The 18,828-nt window shown below is 45.7% G+C and overlaps 1 protein-coding gene across 1 annotated transcript; it reads left to right on the forward strand.

Annotated features, from left to right (window-relative positions):
• Positions 1 to 8,347: 8,347 nt before the first annotated feature.
• On the forward strand, positions 8,348 to 12,463 carry LOC136150123 (keratin, type I cuticular Ha7-like). The gene is given in 8 exon segments (XM_065910891.1): positions 8,348 to 8,839; positions 9,036 to 9,118; positions 10,122 to 10,278; positions 10,651 to 10,812; positions 10,900 to 11,025; positions 11,495 to 11,715; positions 12,321 to 12,356; positions 12,358 to 12,463. Coding segments are annotated over 8 exon segments (1,383 nt in total).
• The last annotated feature ends 6,365 nt before the right edge of the window (positions 12,464 to 18,828 follow it).

Consider the following 18,828-nt stretch of genomic DNA (forward strand, 5'->3'; position numbering starts at 1 on the left):
ATTAATACATTGCAAATAGTTTAAGATTTCAAATTACGCTAAAATACACATATCAAAATATAGCAGTTCACCCCTCCCATCAGTTTGTCTTCCCAGAAGCAACTGTTTTCAGCTTTTAGCTCTTTTTTTCTGGTGTGTATACATTTCTATAATGCTGAGTATTATGTGAATATGGTTAACTTTAGAGTCTTCAAGTTTAGATGCTATCTAGCCTTCCTGTTATGGTAAATAAGGAATTTGCTCTCTCTACTATACCATTATTTTCTCTGTTTCCCCTAAATTCTGCTTTCTGGGGTGTGATTCTTCCCCAAATACTCTCAGGACAGATTTTATAATCTTCATTTTGTACAACAGAAAATGAAAGCTCTGTGGCTTAAAGCCAGAACCCACACTTCTGCTTGATTCTAAAGTGCTGGTTTTCCTTATATCACATTTCCATGGTCTCTTTTCTTATTCTTCCAAGTCACTGCTTCTCAACCTTGGCTGCACATTGGAACCACCTGAAGAGCTTTAAAAAATACCGATGTCTGGGTGTCATGTCCAGGGATTCTGACATTATTGGTCTGGTTGTGGTCTGGGTATTAGAATTTCTATAAGTTTCCCAGAAGATCCTACTGCACAGTTATGGTTAGAAGTTATTCTTCATGGGATTTTAAGGGGGGAGAATTTGCTCCAGATGTTTCTAACTGCCACATTCAGGAGAGTTGCCCCTTCTCAGAGCAGTGGTTACCAGACTTGAGCATCCTTTGGAATCTCCTGGAGGGCTTTTGAAACACAAATTGCTTGGCTCCAACCCCAGAGTTTTTGAATTCTGTGTATGTGGAGTTGGATCTGAAAATGTGTATCCTGACAAGTTCCTGGATGATCCTAATGCTGCTGGCCAGAGGACCAGACTTTGAGAACCACTGCCCTGGAGGCTGAAAAAACTAGATTAGAAAATGTCCAGACCCTGGGTTTTTCAGCACAGTGTGGAAACCAACATAACTCTGGAGCTTTTCTTATCAAAAAGCACCACTCTGTGCCTGGTGCATCCCTGCCTTACCCTTGTCAAAGGCTCACTTGGGTTAGTACATTTCATGGGTCAGTGTCAGAATCTGAGAAATGCAGAAGATGACCCTTCATAGAGCACATGGCACTATCAGAGCAAGGCTGTTCCTTGAGACACGCAGACCAACCAGTGGAATCTACCCTTTCCAGGCCCAACTGGAATCTTGCACTCTAAGGGAAGCATGGCGCGTCAGTAGGTGGTGAGATGATGAAGCAGTCATAACCGTCCCCATGGCTACACTGCCTTCTGTCTTTCTAAGGGCAGATCTGTTGAATGTGTCATTCAATGTGATCTACCTTTGACTTCTATGTAGGTTTATAAAATAAACGAATATGTAAGAAATATATTTTCATCAGTTTGGGTTGGGCAAGTGACATTGAGTGGTACATGGAGTTGACTCCTATGGATTCTTCCCAGCTCCACCTTCAGGGATATCATATGGGTGCCTGGTGTTGGCTATTATGGAAGTATTTACAGCACAGAAATTGGCATACGCTACAAATCGGGCTTCCTACCCCTCCCGGAAAGCTAATTTACTGGTGCACCCCTGGTTGGTATATATGTTTTTCCACATTGTCTAAGAATCTCTGATTTTACTTCACTGGTTCAACATACAACTAACTACCTTCGAGTGGACACAGGATGTTTCTCATTCTCTACTTAAATGCACATTGATGGAGTACTTAATCTCTCCATAGACTCTAACCAGGCTCTACGCTGGGTTCTGGGGATACAGAAATGAAGGAAGAGAAGCAACAAGATAGACTCCCTGACCTCAGGGAGTTCCCCACTCAGTAGTGGGGGGGCACACCCATAATTTTCAGGGATGGAAGGAGTGTGCCAGCAAGGGGTGCGCTACCTTCCTGGGAGGCTCAGGAAGGCTTCACAGGGAGTGTGGTTGAACCCACGAGCTCATTCATCTGTGATAGTCACTACCTCTAGGTGTTTCAGACTCAGGATATTTAGTAATAATGGATCTATAATAAGCAAAATAAAGCCCTTTCCAGTACCTTTCTATTTCCCACCATCAGAATCTTTGATCTATGTCAAAAATCTATTTTTAGTCTAGCTGAAACACAATTCTGTGTTTCCTCCCTCTCTAGAGCATTGATTATTGAGGACGCCCCAACTCTACCAATCCACCTTCTGGAGCCTTTTCCCCAATCATCTTGGCCAGGGCAAGGAGGATAGATCACCTGGAGGAGCAGAGGGTGGACTCAGAGGCTCACAGACACCACCACGTGGGCCCTGGTCCCCGTGCCTGTGAGCGGAGGTGCAAGCTCATGATTGCACCTGTTAACATCCCCATCTCCAGGATTCCATAAGACCTGTTTCCCCACACTCTCACCAACATTGTGCACTATCCAATTAAATTAATCCTATAAGGAGAAAGTAGTATCTCCTTACTATTTTAGTTTCTATTTCTTAATCATCAGTGAATGTTCTTTCATATATTAAGCTATTCTTATTTTTATTTTTCTGAAAACATGAAACTTTTTAAAGGGGGTGATGGTGATGGAGATCCTGAAGAGGAAGGGAACTGACATTATTAAGTGCTTACTGTGTGCTAGGTATTATGCTAGAGTTCTACCACTTGGTGTCCTTTATTCCTACCAGTAGCCCTGTGTGTAAATACTCCTGTAAATGTTCATAGGACAAAAGTGAAAAAGCTAGCTTAAAATGCAGCATTTAAAACTCTAAGATAATGGCATCTGGTCCCATCACTTCATGGCAAATAGATGGGGAAAAAGTGGAAACAGTGACAGATTTTTATTTTCTTGGGCTCCAAAATCACTTTGGACAGTGATTGCAGCTACAGAATTTAAATATGCTTGCTCCTTGGAAGAAAAGCTATGACAAACCTAGACAGCATATTAAAAACCAGAGACACTATTTTGCCTACAAAAGTCTATATAGCCAAAGCTATGTTTTTTTTCCCACTAATTATGTATGGATGTGAGAGTTGAACCACAAAGAAGGCTCAGTGCCGAAGAATAGATGCTTTCAAAATGTAGTGCTGGAGAAGACTCTTGAGAGTCCCTTGGACAGCAAGAAGATAAAACCAGTCAATCTTAAAGGAAATCAACCCTGAATATTCATTGGAAGAACTGATGCTGAAGATGAAACTCCAATACTTTGGCCACCTGATGTGAAGAGCTGACTCACTGGAAAAGACCCTGATGCTGGGAAAGATTGAGGGCAGGAGGAGAAGTGGGTGACAGAGGATGAGGTGGTTGGATGGCATCACTGAGTCATTGGATGTGAGCTTGAGCAAATTCTGGGAGAAAGTGAAGGACAGGGAAGCCTGGCGAGCTGCAGTCCATGGGGTTGCAAAAGGGCAAAATGGATGCTTTTAAAGGTTAGGTAATGTGGTTGAGGTCAGGCAGCTCAGAAATGGAGGTTTTGGTATTTTCTATTTCTGTTGCTGCGAAGTAACAGGAAATATGTATGTTGATCTCTGTCCCTGGTTTCTGGCAGAGAGCTCCTAAAGCTCTTGTGATTTTCCATGTGATAAGAACATTGGGAGCATCTTTTGTTCTACTATTTGATCTTTGACTCCAGTTACTGACACAGAGCTCCTAAATCTCTTGGAATTTCCTGGGTGATAGGAGTGTTCTTTGTTACAATGATGTGACTCTCGTCGGGTTCCTGCAAAACTTAGGATGCTGGCTAGTCACAAGCAGGACCAACCCATGATTAGAAGCTTGGAACTTTCCACTTGATCCCCATGCTCTGGGAAAGGGAGAGGGACTGGAGACGGTTAATAATTGATCATGCCTACATGATGAACCCTCCATGAAAATCCCAGGAGTGTGAAGTTTAGAGAACTTTCAGGTTGGTGAACACATAGAGGTGACAGGAGAGTGGTGATCTGGAGAGGGATGGAGGCTTTGTACCCCTTCCTACATACCTTGCGCTCTGTACCTTTTCATCTGTATCCTTTATTATATCCTTTATAATAAACTAGTAAAGGAAAGTGTTTCCCTGAGCTCTGTGAGCTATGCGAGCAATTTATTAAACACACAGAGGAGGCTGTGGGAACTCTGATTTCTAGTTGTTTGGTCAGAAGCACAGGTAACAATCTGGGACTTGGAATGAGTGTCTGGAGTGGGAGAAATTTTGTGGGATTGAGCCCTTAATTTTCGGGATCTGACACTTAACTCCAGGTAGATAGTATCAGAATTGAATTGAATTATAAGGACCTCTAGCTGGTGTTGCAGAGAATTGCCTAACATGTGGAAAACCCATACATCAGGAGTCAGAAATATTATGAGTGGACAAGCAAAGAAAAACCAGGCATATTTTCTCTAGAGAGTTGCAAAGAATGCTAGGTTCAATCTTGATCTGCTCTTGGGCCACCAACAGAATAATGGGAAGAAAGACAATTACATGTCTAAAGACTTCAGATTAAGTGTGGCACCAACCCCATGGATCCAGGGTGGAGACTTGCTCCTAATGTCTCCCCCTCAACTAAGGGACCATGTCTTTTGTAGATACACTCCTAGTGTCTAGGCTATTTCATGGTAGGTGGAAAAACAACATTGATAAATGACTAAACTTTGTGGATTATGGGGCTTGGACCTAAGACATCAGATGGCAAAGTTTTATCTAACTGAAAAAGAAAAGTGTCTTTTCCATCATCGAAGACTCAAGTGTCATATACCTAGAATAATAAACTGATATGCTCAGCCTCTTCTATTGAGTCTTCATGGCTTTCTTGACCTATGATTACCTTTGGCACCATTTCCTAATACCTAGGACACATGGCATGCAAAGTTCTCCATATAACAGTTGTCTTTGATCTTTACATCCATCACAATGTGTGATGGTGATGTCCCTATTCAGAGAACAATCCCCTTGATGCCCTCACGCATCTTCCTGCAGCAAAGGACAGGCCTAGAAAAGGCAGGTTTGTGGGTGAGGCACATTTCCAGGTTCTGGTCAGCAACTCCACATTCTTCTCTCCCATTGGTTGAGATACATCCACGTGTATCAATGCTGTGTTTGAAGATAGCACCCTAAAGACACAGCTCCTCACTTTTGTCTGCAGTAGACTTCCTGCTTCTGGATATCAGTATTCCTAAAGTTAGACTCAGTGCAGAGAACTTTGCACATAGGTGAAAGAAGGAAGGCCATAATCTCCTGTTTCATGCTCTGTGTTCACCACTTCTTATCACTGAGCCTGGTTCATATTTGATCACCAAGGGCTACAGGAACTCTTTTTAAAGAACTGGGAAGGAAGGCAGTCTTAGGTATGAGAGCTAGGATCCTCACCCATACTCACTTCCTTTGAGAAAAATGCAGATCAGTGGAACCAAGCAAATTTACAAGGGAACATCAGTGTCATGTATAAAGATAGTGTATCCAGTAGACACCCATGTCAAGACCATGATCAAACTCTAGCAGGGAGGAGCATCATCCAGACATACAAGTCTTCAGAAGTGATGTAATGCAGTAATAAGTATGCTTTGAGATGAAAGATATTATGCATTTTAGCCAATGGAATAAATCCTGTCAGAGCATAAGGTCAAGATTCCTTCTATTTAGCAAGTCAAATGAAATGACTTTAAAAGTCTAGTTCTCTGGTTTATAGGGAAGCGAGTTGCTATGTGATGAAGTGGAGGAGAGTAACAAAGGAGTGTTTGAAGATGTAACCTATGCAGATTGCATCCAGAGACCTCTGAAGGATGGGATGGTCTGGCCTGGTGATGCCTCCTAATTATGGTGTCTGGAAAGGGCTATTCATTGATGAACTCTGAGTGACTCTTAGGCCAGAGCTGACCTTTCTGGGGAATGTAGATGGAATTCTCGAATTCTGTATTTCTTCTTGATAGAACCCAAAGTAGTAAAGAGGTTTCATTCTCATTTATTTCTTCCTAAATTTCCTTCCAAGTCACTTTACTTAGTAAATTGCGTTTAAAGATGTTAAGAACTTTTAGAAGTGAGTTCTTTCTCACCTACTGAGACACATTTCAGAATAGTCTGAATCTCTGATATGTGAATACTTGACATTGTGAGTCTAATTAATAATAACAAAAAAATAATTAAAAAATAATAAAAACCTTACAGGAGATAGGTTTAAACTCACTTTGTTGTTGTTGTTTAGTCAATAAGTTGTGTCTAACTCTTTTGTGACCCCATGGACTGCAACTTGCCAGGCTTCTCTGTCCATGGAATTTTCCAGGCAAGAACACTGGACTGGGTTGCCATTTCCTACTCCAGGGGATCTTCCCAACCCAGGGATCAAACCCTCATTTTCCTGCATTGGCAGGCAGTTTCTTTTGCTAGTGGTAAAGAACCTGCTTGCCAATGCAGGAGACCTATGAGACGAAAGAGATGTGGATTCTATATCTGGGATGGGAAGATCTCCTGGAGGAGGTCATGGCAACCCATTCTTGCCTGGAGAATCCCATGGGTGGAGGAGCCTGGCAGGCTACAGTCCATGGAGTTGCAAAGAGTTGGACATGCCTGAAGTGAGTTAGCATGCACACATGCACCTGAAAAGCAGATACATATTCATATGAATATATATATATATATATATATATATAGAGAGAGAGAGAGAGAGAGAGAGAGGGTTATCTAGTCCCTATAGATGTCTCTATATATCTAGTCTCTACTCTACATATCTAGTCCCTATAGAGATGTCTGTTCAGCTCTTGTTTAATGCTCAGAGCCCTGCCTAATATTCACTTTCTCAAAGATCTAGTTACAACCACCTCGGGGCCCATGTTAGATCTTTCTCAGTACTAGGGGCCTATAGCCTGCCAAAAATTTTGAGAAAATTTGAGTCCTTAGCCGTCAGCTGTTTTGGTTCCCTGGTACTAAGAGCTAGTGATGTGTTTGATATGTATAACCGTTTTGGAGATGGAACTTTTCCCCTGAGCATTTCCTGCATAGTCCTTGGAGAACCCCTACTACTTTGGTACCCCAACGTTTGTATTTTCTGGGAGAAACAATTTAGAACAAAAGAGAAAAATATAGACTATCAGATTCTTGTTTTTTCTCTCAATTTCAACTTCTTGCTCAGTTTCTGAGCCTTTTAATCCTTCTTCGTCTAGCAATGACATAGTTGTTCTCCTCTTGGGGGCTAGGGTGGGGGATCAAGGTGAATAAAAACAGGCTCTGGAGTGGAAAGAAACATACTGAGAAGAGGCTTTGACATTTTACAACTGGCCTGATCAGAGAAAAACAGCTTCACATCTCTGGTCCCCAAAGCCTTATTTATTTATTTTTGTAAAATTAAGATAAGAATACCTACCTCACATAATGTAGGAAGGATACAGACAACATAATCAATAAATCCCCTAAGACACGTGATAAGTGCTCCATAACGGACTTTAGAATCAAGGAAGTAAGACTGGGAGAGAGATATCAGTGACTTTGACTCTTGCATTTCATGGTCAAGTTCTTATATGTGATTCAAAAAGACTATTTGAATCTCTTATATGAGATTCAAAAAGATTATTATTATTATCAATAATCTTTGTTATTTTTTTTATGCTCACTTTTCTTGGTCTAGATCAGGTGTTCACAGTCACGCGCATACTAATGAATTTCTCAGACATTATTGAAAACACCCATGGCTACCCACGTTGTAGTGTTTCTTGATGGACAGAAATGGTATCGTGTCTAAACGACTGTGTGTCAGGTTTGAGCCTGGCACATAGGATGTGTCAGGAGATGTGCGTTGAATGAATGGACTTATCAGAGAAACCTTATTGCCCCTCAGAGTGGAGCAGAAAGGCAAACAACTGAAGAAAGAAGAAATACAAAACTTCTCGATAACCAATGAGCCCATAACATCTGCCAAAACCCAGTTTCTTCCCTGGATAGGGAAGGCTGGTTGAGTCTTCGCCCAGGTCAGTGGCACTGTAATCACAGAAGTTTGTCTCTCTTGCTGCTCTGATGACCTACAGGAATAGCCACGTGTTCAGTGTGGACATACCACTAAGGAGGCCAACCATCTGATGACGGAAAGGACTTTTGTTCTTTTAAATACAATGAAAAGCTTCTGACAGCCCACCAACAGCTCATCTGATATCAAAGAGCCAGGAAGCACCTCAGATTCATCAACATTCCTCTAATGAGGTCAGGAACTCTTAATGGTAAACTCAACAGCTGAGTAACAGGATGACGGTACAACAGTAGGTAGAGAATCAAGGCAGGGAGGTCAAAGCATGGAGCCCACACCCACTTGGGTTGGGGTATAAAAGGGCCAGGAGGGAAGAGGGTTGTCAGACTCAGTGGCTCAGCCTTCTCAGCAGCTCTGAACCTCCTCTGTATCCTCAGCCCACCATGACTTCCTCCTATATCAGCTCATGCCACTCTCTGGGCTGCACCAACACTCCTGGAGCAAGAAACATCTGCATCTCCTCCATTGACACTGGAGACCAGCTTGGGGCAGAGGTCAATGCTGCCCTTCTGGACCTCTCGGCCACCCTGACACACGCCAACCAAGTCCGAGTGGGCACAACCCCTCTGGGTCGACCCAGCCTCTGTCTGCCCCACAGCTGCAACACCGCCTGTCCTTTGCCGGGGACCTGCGACATCCCTGGCAACATCGGAATCTGCGGAAACTTCAGTGAAGGCTTCTTCAACAGCCACGAGAAGGAGACCATGCAGTTCTTGAACGACCGGCTGGCCAGCTACCTGGAGAAGGTGCGCGGGCTGGAGCGGGACAACGCGAAGCTGGAGAGCCAAATCCGAGAGTTGAGCAAATGCCCTGAGTCCACCATGTGTCCAGACTATCAGAGCCACTTCCGCATCATCGAGGAGCTGCAGCAGAAGGTGAGGTGTGGAGCAGCCTGGGTGGGGTGTGCTGGGCCCGAGGGAGGCAGAAGAGCATGGAAGGCAAACACCCACCAAGAGCTCAGGGAGCTTTGGTTTCTTGGAGTCTCCCGAGCGTGAACATAGACATCTCATGTAGAGCAGGAGTCCGGAGTGTGATGCTCTGTATGTGAACTATATTCCTGGCTTTGGTCAGATCCTGTGCAGCAAGGCTGAGAACGCCAGGCTGATCATCCAAGTGGACAATGCTAAGCTGGCTGCCGATGACTTTAGAATCAAGTAAGTAAGGTTGGGGCTTCCCTGTTGGCTCAGTGATAAAGAATCTGCCTGCAATGCAGGAGACCTGGGTTCAATCTCTGGGTGGGAAAGATCCCCTGGAGAAGGAAATGGCAACCCACTCCAGTATTCTTGCCTGGAGAATCCCATGGACAGAGGAGCCTGGTGGGCTACAGTCCATGGGGTCGCAAAGAGTCAGACCCAACTGAGTGACTAACAAGTAAGGTTGAAGGAGGGCTCAGGGTGACTCCTTCCTCCACTCTGAGTCCCAATGTCCGAATACTTGCTGAATGAGTGAATTACTGTCCTCTTTATTCCTTATTAAAATTTTTTTGCTGGGCTTCTGTCACTTTTACAAACAAGGTAGATCAAATTGAGTATCTATAGTTTGGTATTAGTCTGTCTTCATTTATGTTTCCTAAAATGGTTGTGATAAAGCAGTCCAATTTCATTAACCAGGAGCAAAATGAAGTGATTTCTAGAATAAACTGAGCCATTGACAGCCACTGAATTTCACATATAAGCTAAGGGAGCCTCTTAGAGATAAGTCAGGGTCCATATTTACCTATGGAGCAGTCTATGGAGCTCTCAGGTGCCAGGTATTTCCACTAAACAAAGATGAAAGATGAGAGGTGGAAAAATATCCCAACATAAGGGATAAAGGAGCAAATCAATGACCAATATTGCTTATCCTAGTTAACTAATAGCTCATACAATGTCATGAACCCTGTGTTGGGTCCTAAGGTACATGATCTTAGGCGGGTCAGTTAATCTTTCTGAAACAAAGTTGCCTCATTTCACAATGGTGAAAATGATTAAGTGCTGTGAATGCCTCACTAGACAGTGAGCTGTTTGAGAGTGGGCACTGTGTCTAACTCATCTCCAAGGCCAGTGCTGAACCCAATGAGCAAACAAGGGTCCATGCTGGTGAAGAGGGTGGGGGCGGGGCCAGCTGAGAGGGGCTCTCCTTGGCATCTCGGCTGACTTGAGCCTTCTGTGATGGAAGGTACGACAGTGAGCGCTCCCTGCGCATGGCAGTGGAGGCAGACCTGTGTGGGCTGCACAAGATCCTGGATGACGTGAGCCTGGCCAAGGCCGACCTGGAGGCCCAGCAGGAGTCCCTGAAGGAGGAGCAGCTCTGCCTCAAGAGCAACCACGAGCAGGTCTGGTCCTGTGGCTGCTGACTCTGTGGGGAGGGGAGGGCGCTGGGCAGAGAAGGGAGCGCCTCCCACCAAGGGTCTCCAGGGTTAGAGTCTGGGCTCAGGCGGCAGCAGGATAAAGGACTGATCTGGGCCTGAGAGTCAGGCTGGCCCAACGGGATGTGGTAGAGTGGGTGTTTCGTCTCTAAAGGTGTGCCTTGTGAGATTAGGAAGGTCTCCAGGTGGGTCCTTCCCACTGGACCCAGGGCAAGACCTTTCACATCAGTGTGTGTGGTGTTGCATCTCATGCTGCCTGTCAGGGATGGGGCTCAGGTGCTGTCTGCTCTGTGAAATGCCCTTTTCTTACTGCAGGTCTTGATCTCTCTGTCTCTGTAGGAAGTGAACACTCTGAAGTGTCAGCTGGGAGATAAGCTCAAGATTGAGCTGGACGTGGTGCCCACCGTGGACCTGGGCAGGGTGCTGGAGGAGATGCGGGGCCAGTACGAGGCCATGGTGGAGACCAACCTCCGTGACGTGGAGCAGTGGTTCCAAACTCAGGTGAGGGTGGTGCTGCAGAGCAGGGAGAGATCCGCTGCATCTGGCCAGGGAGGTGATTGATCACTTCTCCATGTGCTTGTGCTACAGTCTGAAGGCATCAGCCTGCAGGCCATGTCCTGCTCAGAGGAGCTGCAGCGCTGCCAGTCGGAGGTCCTGGAGCTTCGACGCACGGTGAACACCCTGGAGGTGGAGCGCCAAGCCCAACACAACCTGGTATGGTCCTCCTCACTCCCACCATGCTGCGAGGGCCACAGGCCCTGGGCTCACAGCAGCATCTCTTAGATGTCTCTCTAATCAGCTTTATTAACAGTTAAGTCAGAGCTCAGGATCTGAGTCCTCTGAACCTTGATGCCTTGTTGTCAAGGTTATTTTGACCCAGAGAACGGTTTCCATTAAAAGTCACTTCCTTCAGAATCAGGTGTGGTGATTTAGGCACTCATTCTACACAATTTTACTGAATGTCTATGTCAGGCATGGGGGAAGGCATGGGCAAACATGACACCATTCAAGTTAGGTTTTTTTTTTCGTGAAAAGTCTTGACCATATTGACAGTGGTTTATCCAGAGCTCAGGAGTGTCCTATGACTTCCTGGGATCTGTCCCATGTGGGTGAGTGTGGCCAGGATTTTCACTGCATGATTTGGGGGCAGCTAGTTCTCTCACCCTGTTATTTCCCACTATAGAAGGACTGTCTGCAGAACTCACTGTGTGAATCTGAGGCCCGCTTCGGCACCGAGCTGGCCCAGATGCAGAGCCTCATCAGTGACGTGGAGGAGCAGCTGTCTGAGATCCGGGCTGACCTGGAGCGGCAGAACCAGGAGTACCAGGTGCTGCTGGATGTCAAGGCCCGGCTGGAGTGTGAGATCAAGACTTACCAGAACCTTCTGGAGAGTGAAGACTGCAAGTATGTATGATCTAGGCCCAGGGGTCCCCAAGCCCCGGGCCATCCTGGTCCTCGGTCCATTAGGAACCAGGCCATAGAGCAGGAGGTGAGCAGCAGATGAACGAAGCTTCATCTGCCTCTCCCCATCGCTCCCATTACCACCCAAGCCACCCCTTCTTTCCGACTCCCAGTCCTTGGAAAAATTGTCTCCCATGAAACGAGTCCCTGGTGTCAAAAAGGTTGGGGATTGCTGATCTAGGCGATTCCTGGCTAAGCCATTCCACAGAGCACTGAAGTGGTTGTGGAAGATCTCATTGTAAAGAACAAGCTTCCCTGTGCATGCTCTTGAAGTGAAACATTCACCTCTCCTGGTGTGTGCAGACTGCAATGCTGATAGAATGTTACAGGAATGATAGCAGGGTCCCTAAGCCACATTGACCAAGGGACTCCTGGATGTGGAGAGATACAGTGAGAGTGAAAGGGGGACTGCTTTTGTAGATACCATTGAGCTGTGCAATTTGTTGCTGGTGGACCTGTCCTTAAGACTTTTGGTCTTACCTTTCTGCCTGTCACTGAGATACTTTTCACCTCCCAAGTCTAACTCATTCTTCTCTCTCTTCCTGCAGACTCCCCTGTAATCCCTGCTCTACGCCTGCCTCTAGAACCCTTCATCCCAGCAGTGCTCTGCCTGCCTGCACCAGCACTAAGAGCCAGTTCTGAAGGTCTGTGTCCCAGTGCAGGAGATCCAGGCTGCTTGTACCGGGGCTAGGATTGCCCTCACCAGCTTGGTCTTCCTTCCAAAAAGACCAAACCCAATGGAGGCATTTTCACTGAATCATAGGGCAACAGATAACTTCTGAGCAGTGGTTTCCTGTTTGTTCCTTAAGCTGTACTTTTTCCTTTTGTTTCCATGTTGTAATGATCTTTCACTAAAGCTATTGTTTTTTCCCAGTATCTCTTCTGGGATTTTGGTTCTACGCCAGTGCTTCAGAATCTCCTCAAATTTAATTGGGCTCCTGTATTCAGTGGTCAATAAACCTCCTTCCTGTATGACATGCTTCTGGTGTTTGGCAATGTATGTGGTGTGATAAAGAGCCCTGGCTGTCAAGACCTTGGGTGGTCACTGGCACTGGCGTGTCGCTGCCAGGAGCTCTCTGGGGCACTGGGGTCTTAGCCTCTGGATGGAGGCCCTTTGCTGACATTGGGATGTGTACATACCTTGCCCTTCAATCTCAATTGACTGGTGAAGGGAAGCGGTATTCGTTGCCAAACCTGAATTCCTTCAGAACAGCTCAGAACTAACATGTCCCTACTGTGCTTTTGGCATCTTCAGCCTCTTGGTATTTTGTCCAAGAGCAAAAATCACACAACTCAGAGTTCCAGTCTAGTCAAAGGGAGGTCATGTTGAGAGCTGCCTTGGCCAAGTTGCCAAGTTTTTTCTTATTTAAATTGGCCCCTTTCATGGAGGCAGGCTTCCCTGGTGGCTCAGATGGTAAGGAATCTGCCTGCAATGTGGGAGACCGGGGTTCGATCCCTGGGTCAGGAAGATCTCCTAGATGAGGAAATGGCAACCCGCTCAAGTATTCTTGCCTGGAAAATCCCATGGGCAGAGGAGCCTGGTGGGCTACAGTCTGTGAGGTTGCTAAGAGTTCGACATGACTGAACGACTAACACTACACTACTACCCTTTCATGAAGGCATGGGATCCTCATCTATTCTCTTAGACATGGCAGCCCAGATTGGGTTCCAGGGACAGTTTTCTTGGTCCTGGCCCACCTCTTGTTTATATTTTTCTCTAGACAGATGCTGCCACTTTTGTATAGGCTTGTCTCCTCTGCTGCTGCCTTCGAAGTTCTGGAGTAAGGAATGCAGTTGGCATGAGTGCGGTCTGCTTCTTGGACATGGCTCTGACCTGGCTAAGATGGTTCCCAGCCAGACACAGTGGAAGAGCAGACAGGGAACAGCACCCGAGAGGCTCTATTCTCTCCTTGCTGTGCTAGTCAATTTAGCTTTCGGCATATATATGCTGAGCGGGTCCAGGAGAATGAAAGTCTCAGGTCTCAGCTTACTCTTGAACCCTGGTCCAATGACCAGTGCAGAATCAATTCTTCTTCATGGTAGTGAGACAGGCTGGGACCTGGGACCTTCTACTGCAATGCACGCATGTGTGAGTGTGTGCTAAGTCGCTTCAGTTGTGTCTGACACTTTGCTACCCTATGGACTGTAGCCCACCTGGCTCCTCTGTCCATCAGATTCTCCAGGCAAGAATATGGAGTGGGTTGCCAGGCCCTCCTCCAGAGGATCTTCCTGACCAGGGATCACACCCGCATTCTCCTGCATTGGCAGGCGGGTTCTTTACCATTAGCACTACCTGGGAAGCCATGCACCTAGACAAATGTCTCCTTGAGCAACAAAATACAAAGAAACTACAAGGGACTAAAAATAACTGCGCGCATGCCCAGCTAAGGCAAATCCTAGACAAGAAGAAGCAAAAAGACCAAAAAGACCAACTGTTGCTTCTGAAGAGCTGGGGACAAAAACAGGGCGTTGGGAGCAAAAGCAGGGTATTGCAAATGCCCCCTGCACTCAACACCACCAAAGGGGTGGGCCAACTATCTAAGTCACCACTCTGGTGTGGCCCCTGGACACACCCCTATTCTCACTGCATGTTAAGGAACCAGCTTGCCCCTCCTTACCCCTCCCTTCCAGGGAAACTGTTACTTGTTTTGCTCCCTCCCGCAGCTGCAGAAGCCCCATAACGCCTTACCTGAATTTCTTGTCTGACCTCTTATCAATTTATTTTGATTGCAGGAGGCCACGAGCCCTGGTTGGTGACAATACCATAGGGTGGGGGAAAGAGCACGTGCTCCAGAGTCAGACAGACCTGGGTTCCAGTCTGACCTCTGTGACACTAGCTGAGTGAAATTGGCCAGGTCACTACACTCTCTTGAGACTGATTCCTCAGTGGTAAAATTAGAAACTTTGTACTTTCTTCTCGCTGTTGTTGAGGGATAATCTGTACAGTGCTCCTGTCATATGGAAGGTGCTTGTGGAATATCTGATTATGGGGTTTCCTGGAAAACTGCACGGATAGTTTTTTCTTCTTAGAGGGACAGAGGAGCTAGAGAGGTGGCCACAGAACCCATTAGCAGCACCAGGGGCCATACATTCCCATGTGGGTGGGCTGGAAGCTTTGCTGTATTCTTTGGCCATTTATAAACAATAATGAAATACAACCACTATTGCTTCTGGAGCGCAGTTTTCCACTCCAAGTGGCCTAACCAACATCAAAAAGCTTTCTATGGGCAGTTAAAGGATTATAATGTCCTGGGGGCTCTTGTGGGCTTTCTTCTAACAAGTAACTCAAATGTCATATGTTGTAAGGAGTGGCCGTGACCACCATGTGATTGGCCATGGAAGTCTGGCCAGTACCCTGCATGCCTGACCAGGTCACATCCTGAATGAACGCTAATTGTGGGACCCCCAGGGCTATGAGGTGTGGAGGAAAAGGTTATTCAGATATAGGGGACTGCAGGCCGAGGAGGCTGGCAGATGGTGACCATTCTGGCCCAGGACACCTAGACATTATGCTTTCACTCATATCCATTCTTACAACCAGAGGACTCAGGGCTCCCTCTGGTACCAAATCCCAAAGACTCCTCTTCTTAAAGGTGATTCTCCCACCTGGCCACTAGGTTCCTCTCTCTGGTCTCCCCGTATCACACTACCTACCCTCATGGATTAGACTGATATGGGCCCTGAATTTAGTATCTGGTTTTACTTGGGCCACAAAAATTTTGGCCATGTGGATTGATTATTTTTTTCCCCTGAGATTTTTGCTCCCTTGGCTTGGGACCAGGTCCAGTTTTGAGCCACCTAGTAAGTAAGGCCATTAGTTTTTTGTTTACCAGCCCTGTATTACCAAGATGCTCATGTATAATATTTCTTTCCAAGCTTCACGTAATAACACCAATTAAGTCTCTGCAGCCCACTCCATTCATCACCTGTGTTTTGACTCCAAATGGTATTTACCCCAAATCCTAGCAAAGTGGAAAGGTGTAAGCGTGACTGCCTGCAGGCCCCTGGGGTGGCTGCTGGCCCACACAGAGAGCTCTGGGAAAGAACCCACACTTCTGCTCCCATCACTGTCTATGCTGGCAGGACAAGAAAACTGAGGTGGAATTCTAGACTTTCCATAATAGGAGCATTTTTTCATCTAGACACCTTTTTTTTTTTTTGGATGGCCCATGATATGCGACTCTAAGGCTCCATTTCGCCTTCCTCTCCTTTATAGACTGCAAGGAGATCAAACTAGTCAATCCTAAAGTAAATCTGTCCTGAATATTCATTGGAAGGACTGGTGCTGAACCTAAAGCTCCAACACTTTGGCCACCTGATGTGAAGAACCAACTCATTGGGAAAGACCGCGTTGCTGGAAAAGATTGAGGGCAAGAGGAGGCGGGGGCAACAGAGGATGAGATTGTTGGATGGCATTACCGACTCAGTGAACATGAGTTTGAGCAAACTCTGGGAGATGGTGAAGGACAGGGAAGCTTGGCGTGCTGCAGTCCATGGGGTCACAAAAAATTGGATACAACTTAGCCACTGAACAACATCTTCCTAAGAACAAAATCAAATTTGCCTCTTCTGAAGCCCACTTACAATAATTTTCATGAGCTCAACTTGTTGAACCATTTTTCTGTCTTTTTCCTATCTAATTACATGTTTTTCAACCATGCCTTTTCATTTAATATATATGGAAAAACCCCACCTCTTTACTTAAAATTGTTTTAACTTTCAAAAATATAAATACAAACTAGTGACTGTTCAGTTATAAAACAGATTGTGATTGTTTTCAAATGACATGCCCTCTAAGCAAACTATCTTCCCTGCCACCTGTTTTGGAGACTGCCACCCCTCCAGTTTTAGCAAAGGGAGGAGAGACTCTCATTGACCATCACTGCTGGCTTGAATATGAGCCCCTGGGCTAAATCAAGCCATTGTACCTGCCTGCCAGGTGTAATAAATATCAGTATCTGCATCTGCGAAGAGTTTCCCTGTCCCTCCAAAGAATCCAGACTGATCTCTCCTGGCTCCAGGCGTTTATCTCTGACTCACTGCTGGGCAGCCCCTATTAACTACATTTCATTCACGGGCTCCAAACTTCAACTCAGCTTCTTCCTCTCAAGCCAGCTCTCTGCCTTGACTTCTCAGGTTCCTTTCACATTACCTTATTGTCCCAGGAACCCAGAGGTGACCCCAAGCACAATTTTGGGGGTCCTCCTTCCTTTGAGGAAGTCCTTCCTTTGACCCCACCCCCATATAAAGTACATGGCCCAGACCTGTAGCATTCTTTTGTAATATCTCTGTTCTCCATCCCTTTCTTTCTGATAGCACTGCAGGCAGCTGGATTTGGTTTCTATCATATGCTGTCTGGATTCTTTAAAAGCCTCCTCCTGCCTCATCCCTTCTCTGCCAAGTTCATCCTGCACACACCTCCAGCCCTTCACCCTTCCATTTAACATTTTTTAAGCACAAGCTGGAATCAAGATTGCCGGGAGAAATATCAATAAACTCAGATATGCAGATGACACCACCCTTATGGCAGAAAGTGAAGGGGAACTAAAAAGCCTCTTGATGAAAGTGAAGGAGGAGAGTGAAAAAATTGGCTTAAAGTTCAACATTCAGAAAACTAAGATCATGGCATCTGGTCCCATCACTTCATGGGAAATAGATGGCGACACAGTGTCAGAATTAATTTTTTTGGGCTCCAAAATCACTGAAGATGGTGACTGCAGTCATGAAATTAAAAGATGCTTACTCCTTAGAAGGAAAGTTATGACCAACCTAGATAGCATATTTAATAGCAGAGACACTACTTTGCCAACAAAGGTCTGTCTAGTCAAGGCTATGGTTTTTCCAGTAGTCATGTATGGATGTGAGAGTTGGACGGTGAAAATAGCTGAGCGCTGAAGAATTGATGCTTTTGAACTGTGGTGTTGGAGAAGACTCTTGAGAGTCCCTTGGACTGCAAGAAGATCCAACCAGTCCATCCTAAAGGAGATCAATCCTGGGTGTTCATTGGAAGGACTGATGTTGAGGCTGAAACTCCAATACTTTGGCCACCTGATGTGAAGAGTTGACTCACTGTAAAAGACCTTGATGCTGGGAAGGATTGGGGGCAGGAGGAGAAGGGGATGACAGAGGATGAGATGGCTGGATGGCATCACTGACTCGATGGACATGGGTTTGGGTAGACTCCGGGAGTTGGTGGTGGACAGGGAGGCCTGGCGTGCTACGATTCACGGGGTCACAAAGAGTCGGACATGACTGAGTGACTGAACTGAACTGAACTGAAGCATATATTATGTACTAGGCACTGCATTATGTACTAGAGAGCACACAAAAGGGAAATTCAGTGTTCCTACCCCAGGATGTGTACTTGTACTAGATTAAGTTTCCTGAACTGCTGCTTTAATCATTACTCCCACCACCGGATAACTTTGTTCTGTCCCCTGCTGTATTTCCAGCTCCTTAGATGAGTGTGTGGTCCAGAGCAGGAAATTGGTACCTGTCTGTTGAATGATTAGAGTGATCAGATGGGTCTATTGGACATTCTGTGGCTAAGATCTAGGGGCTTTGACTTGGTGTTTGGAAACAAGGAACCTTGACTTGAGAGTCAGGCAGACTTGAGCTAATATTTCAAGGTTTGTGAGCTCAGGCAAGTTACCTAATTGTTCTGAGTTTTTCCTTATTCTACAATGGGATGCTTGAAACTACTCTGCAGTGTAATTATAATTAAGATATGGTTACCTAGAGAAGGAAATGGAAACCAGCTTCAGTATTCTTGCCTGGGAAAGCCCATGCACCCTCTGTAACCCTGGTGGGCTACAGTCCATAGGGTTGCAAAGAGTCAGACACAACTGAGCACATACACAAAAGAAGCAACAAGTAAGCAATAGCTGTAAAGTTTAATTAAAATAATGTATTTAAAAAAGAGAGATGGTTATATGTGAAGCACATGGTGTACTGATGTTGGGTAAAGTTTGAGAGTCACCTGTGCAGATGTTACAAAAATAGGAAACCACATTTTTAGCCATGAATTAGCCTGAGTTTCAGTTTAAATTGGCCTTA

This window comes from Muntiacus reevesi, chromosome 18 (genome assembly GCF_963930625.1).
Source record: "Muntiacus reevesi chromosome 18, mMunRee1.1, whole genome shotgun sequence".
Classification (NCBI taxonomy): Eukaryota; Metazoa; Chordata; class Mammalia; order Artiodactyla; family Cervidae; genus Muntiacus; species Muntiacus reevesi.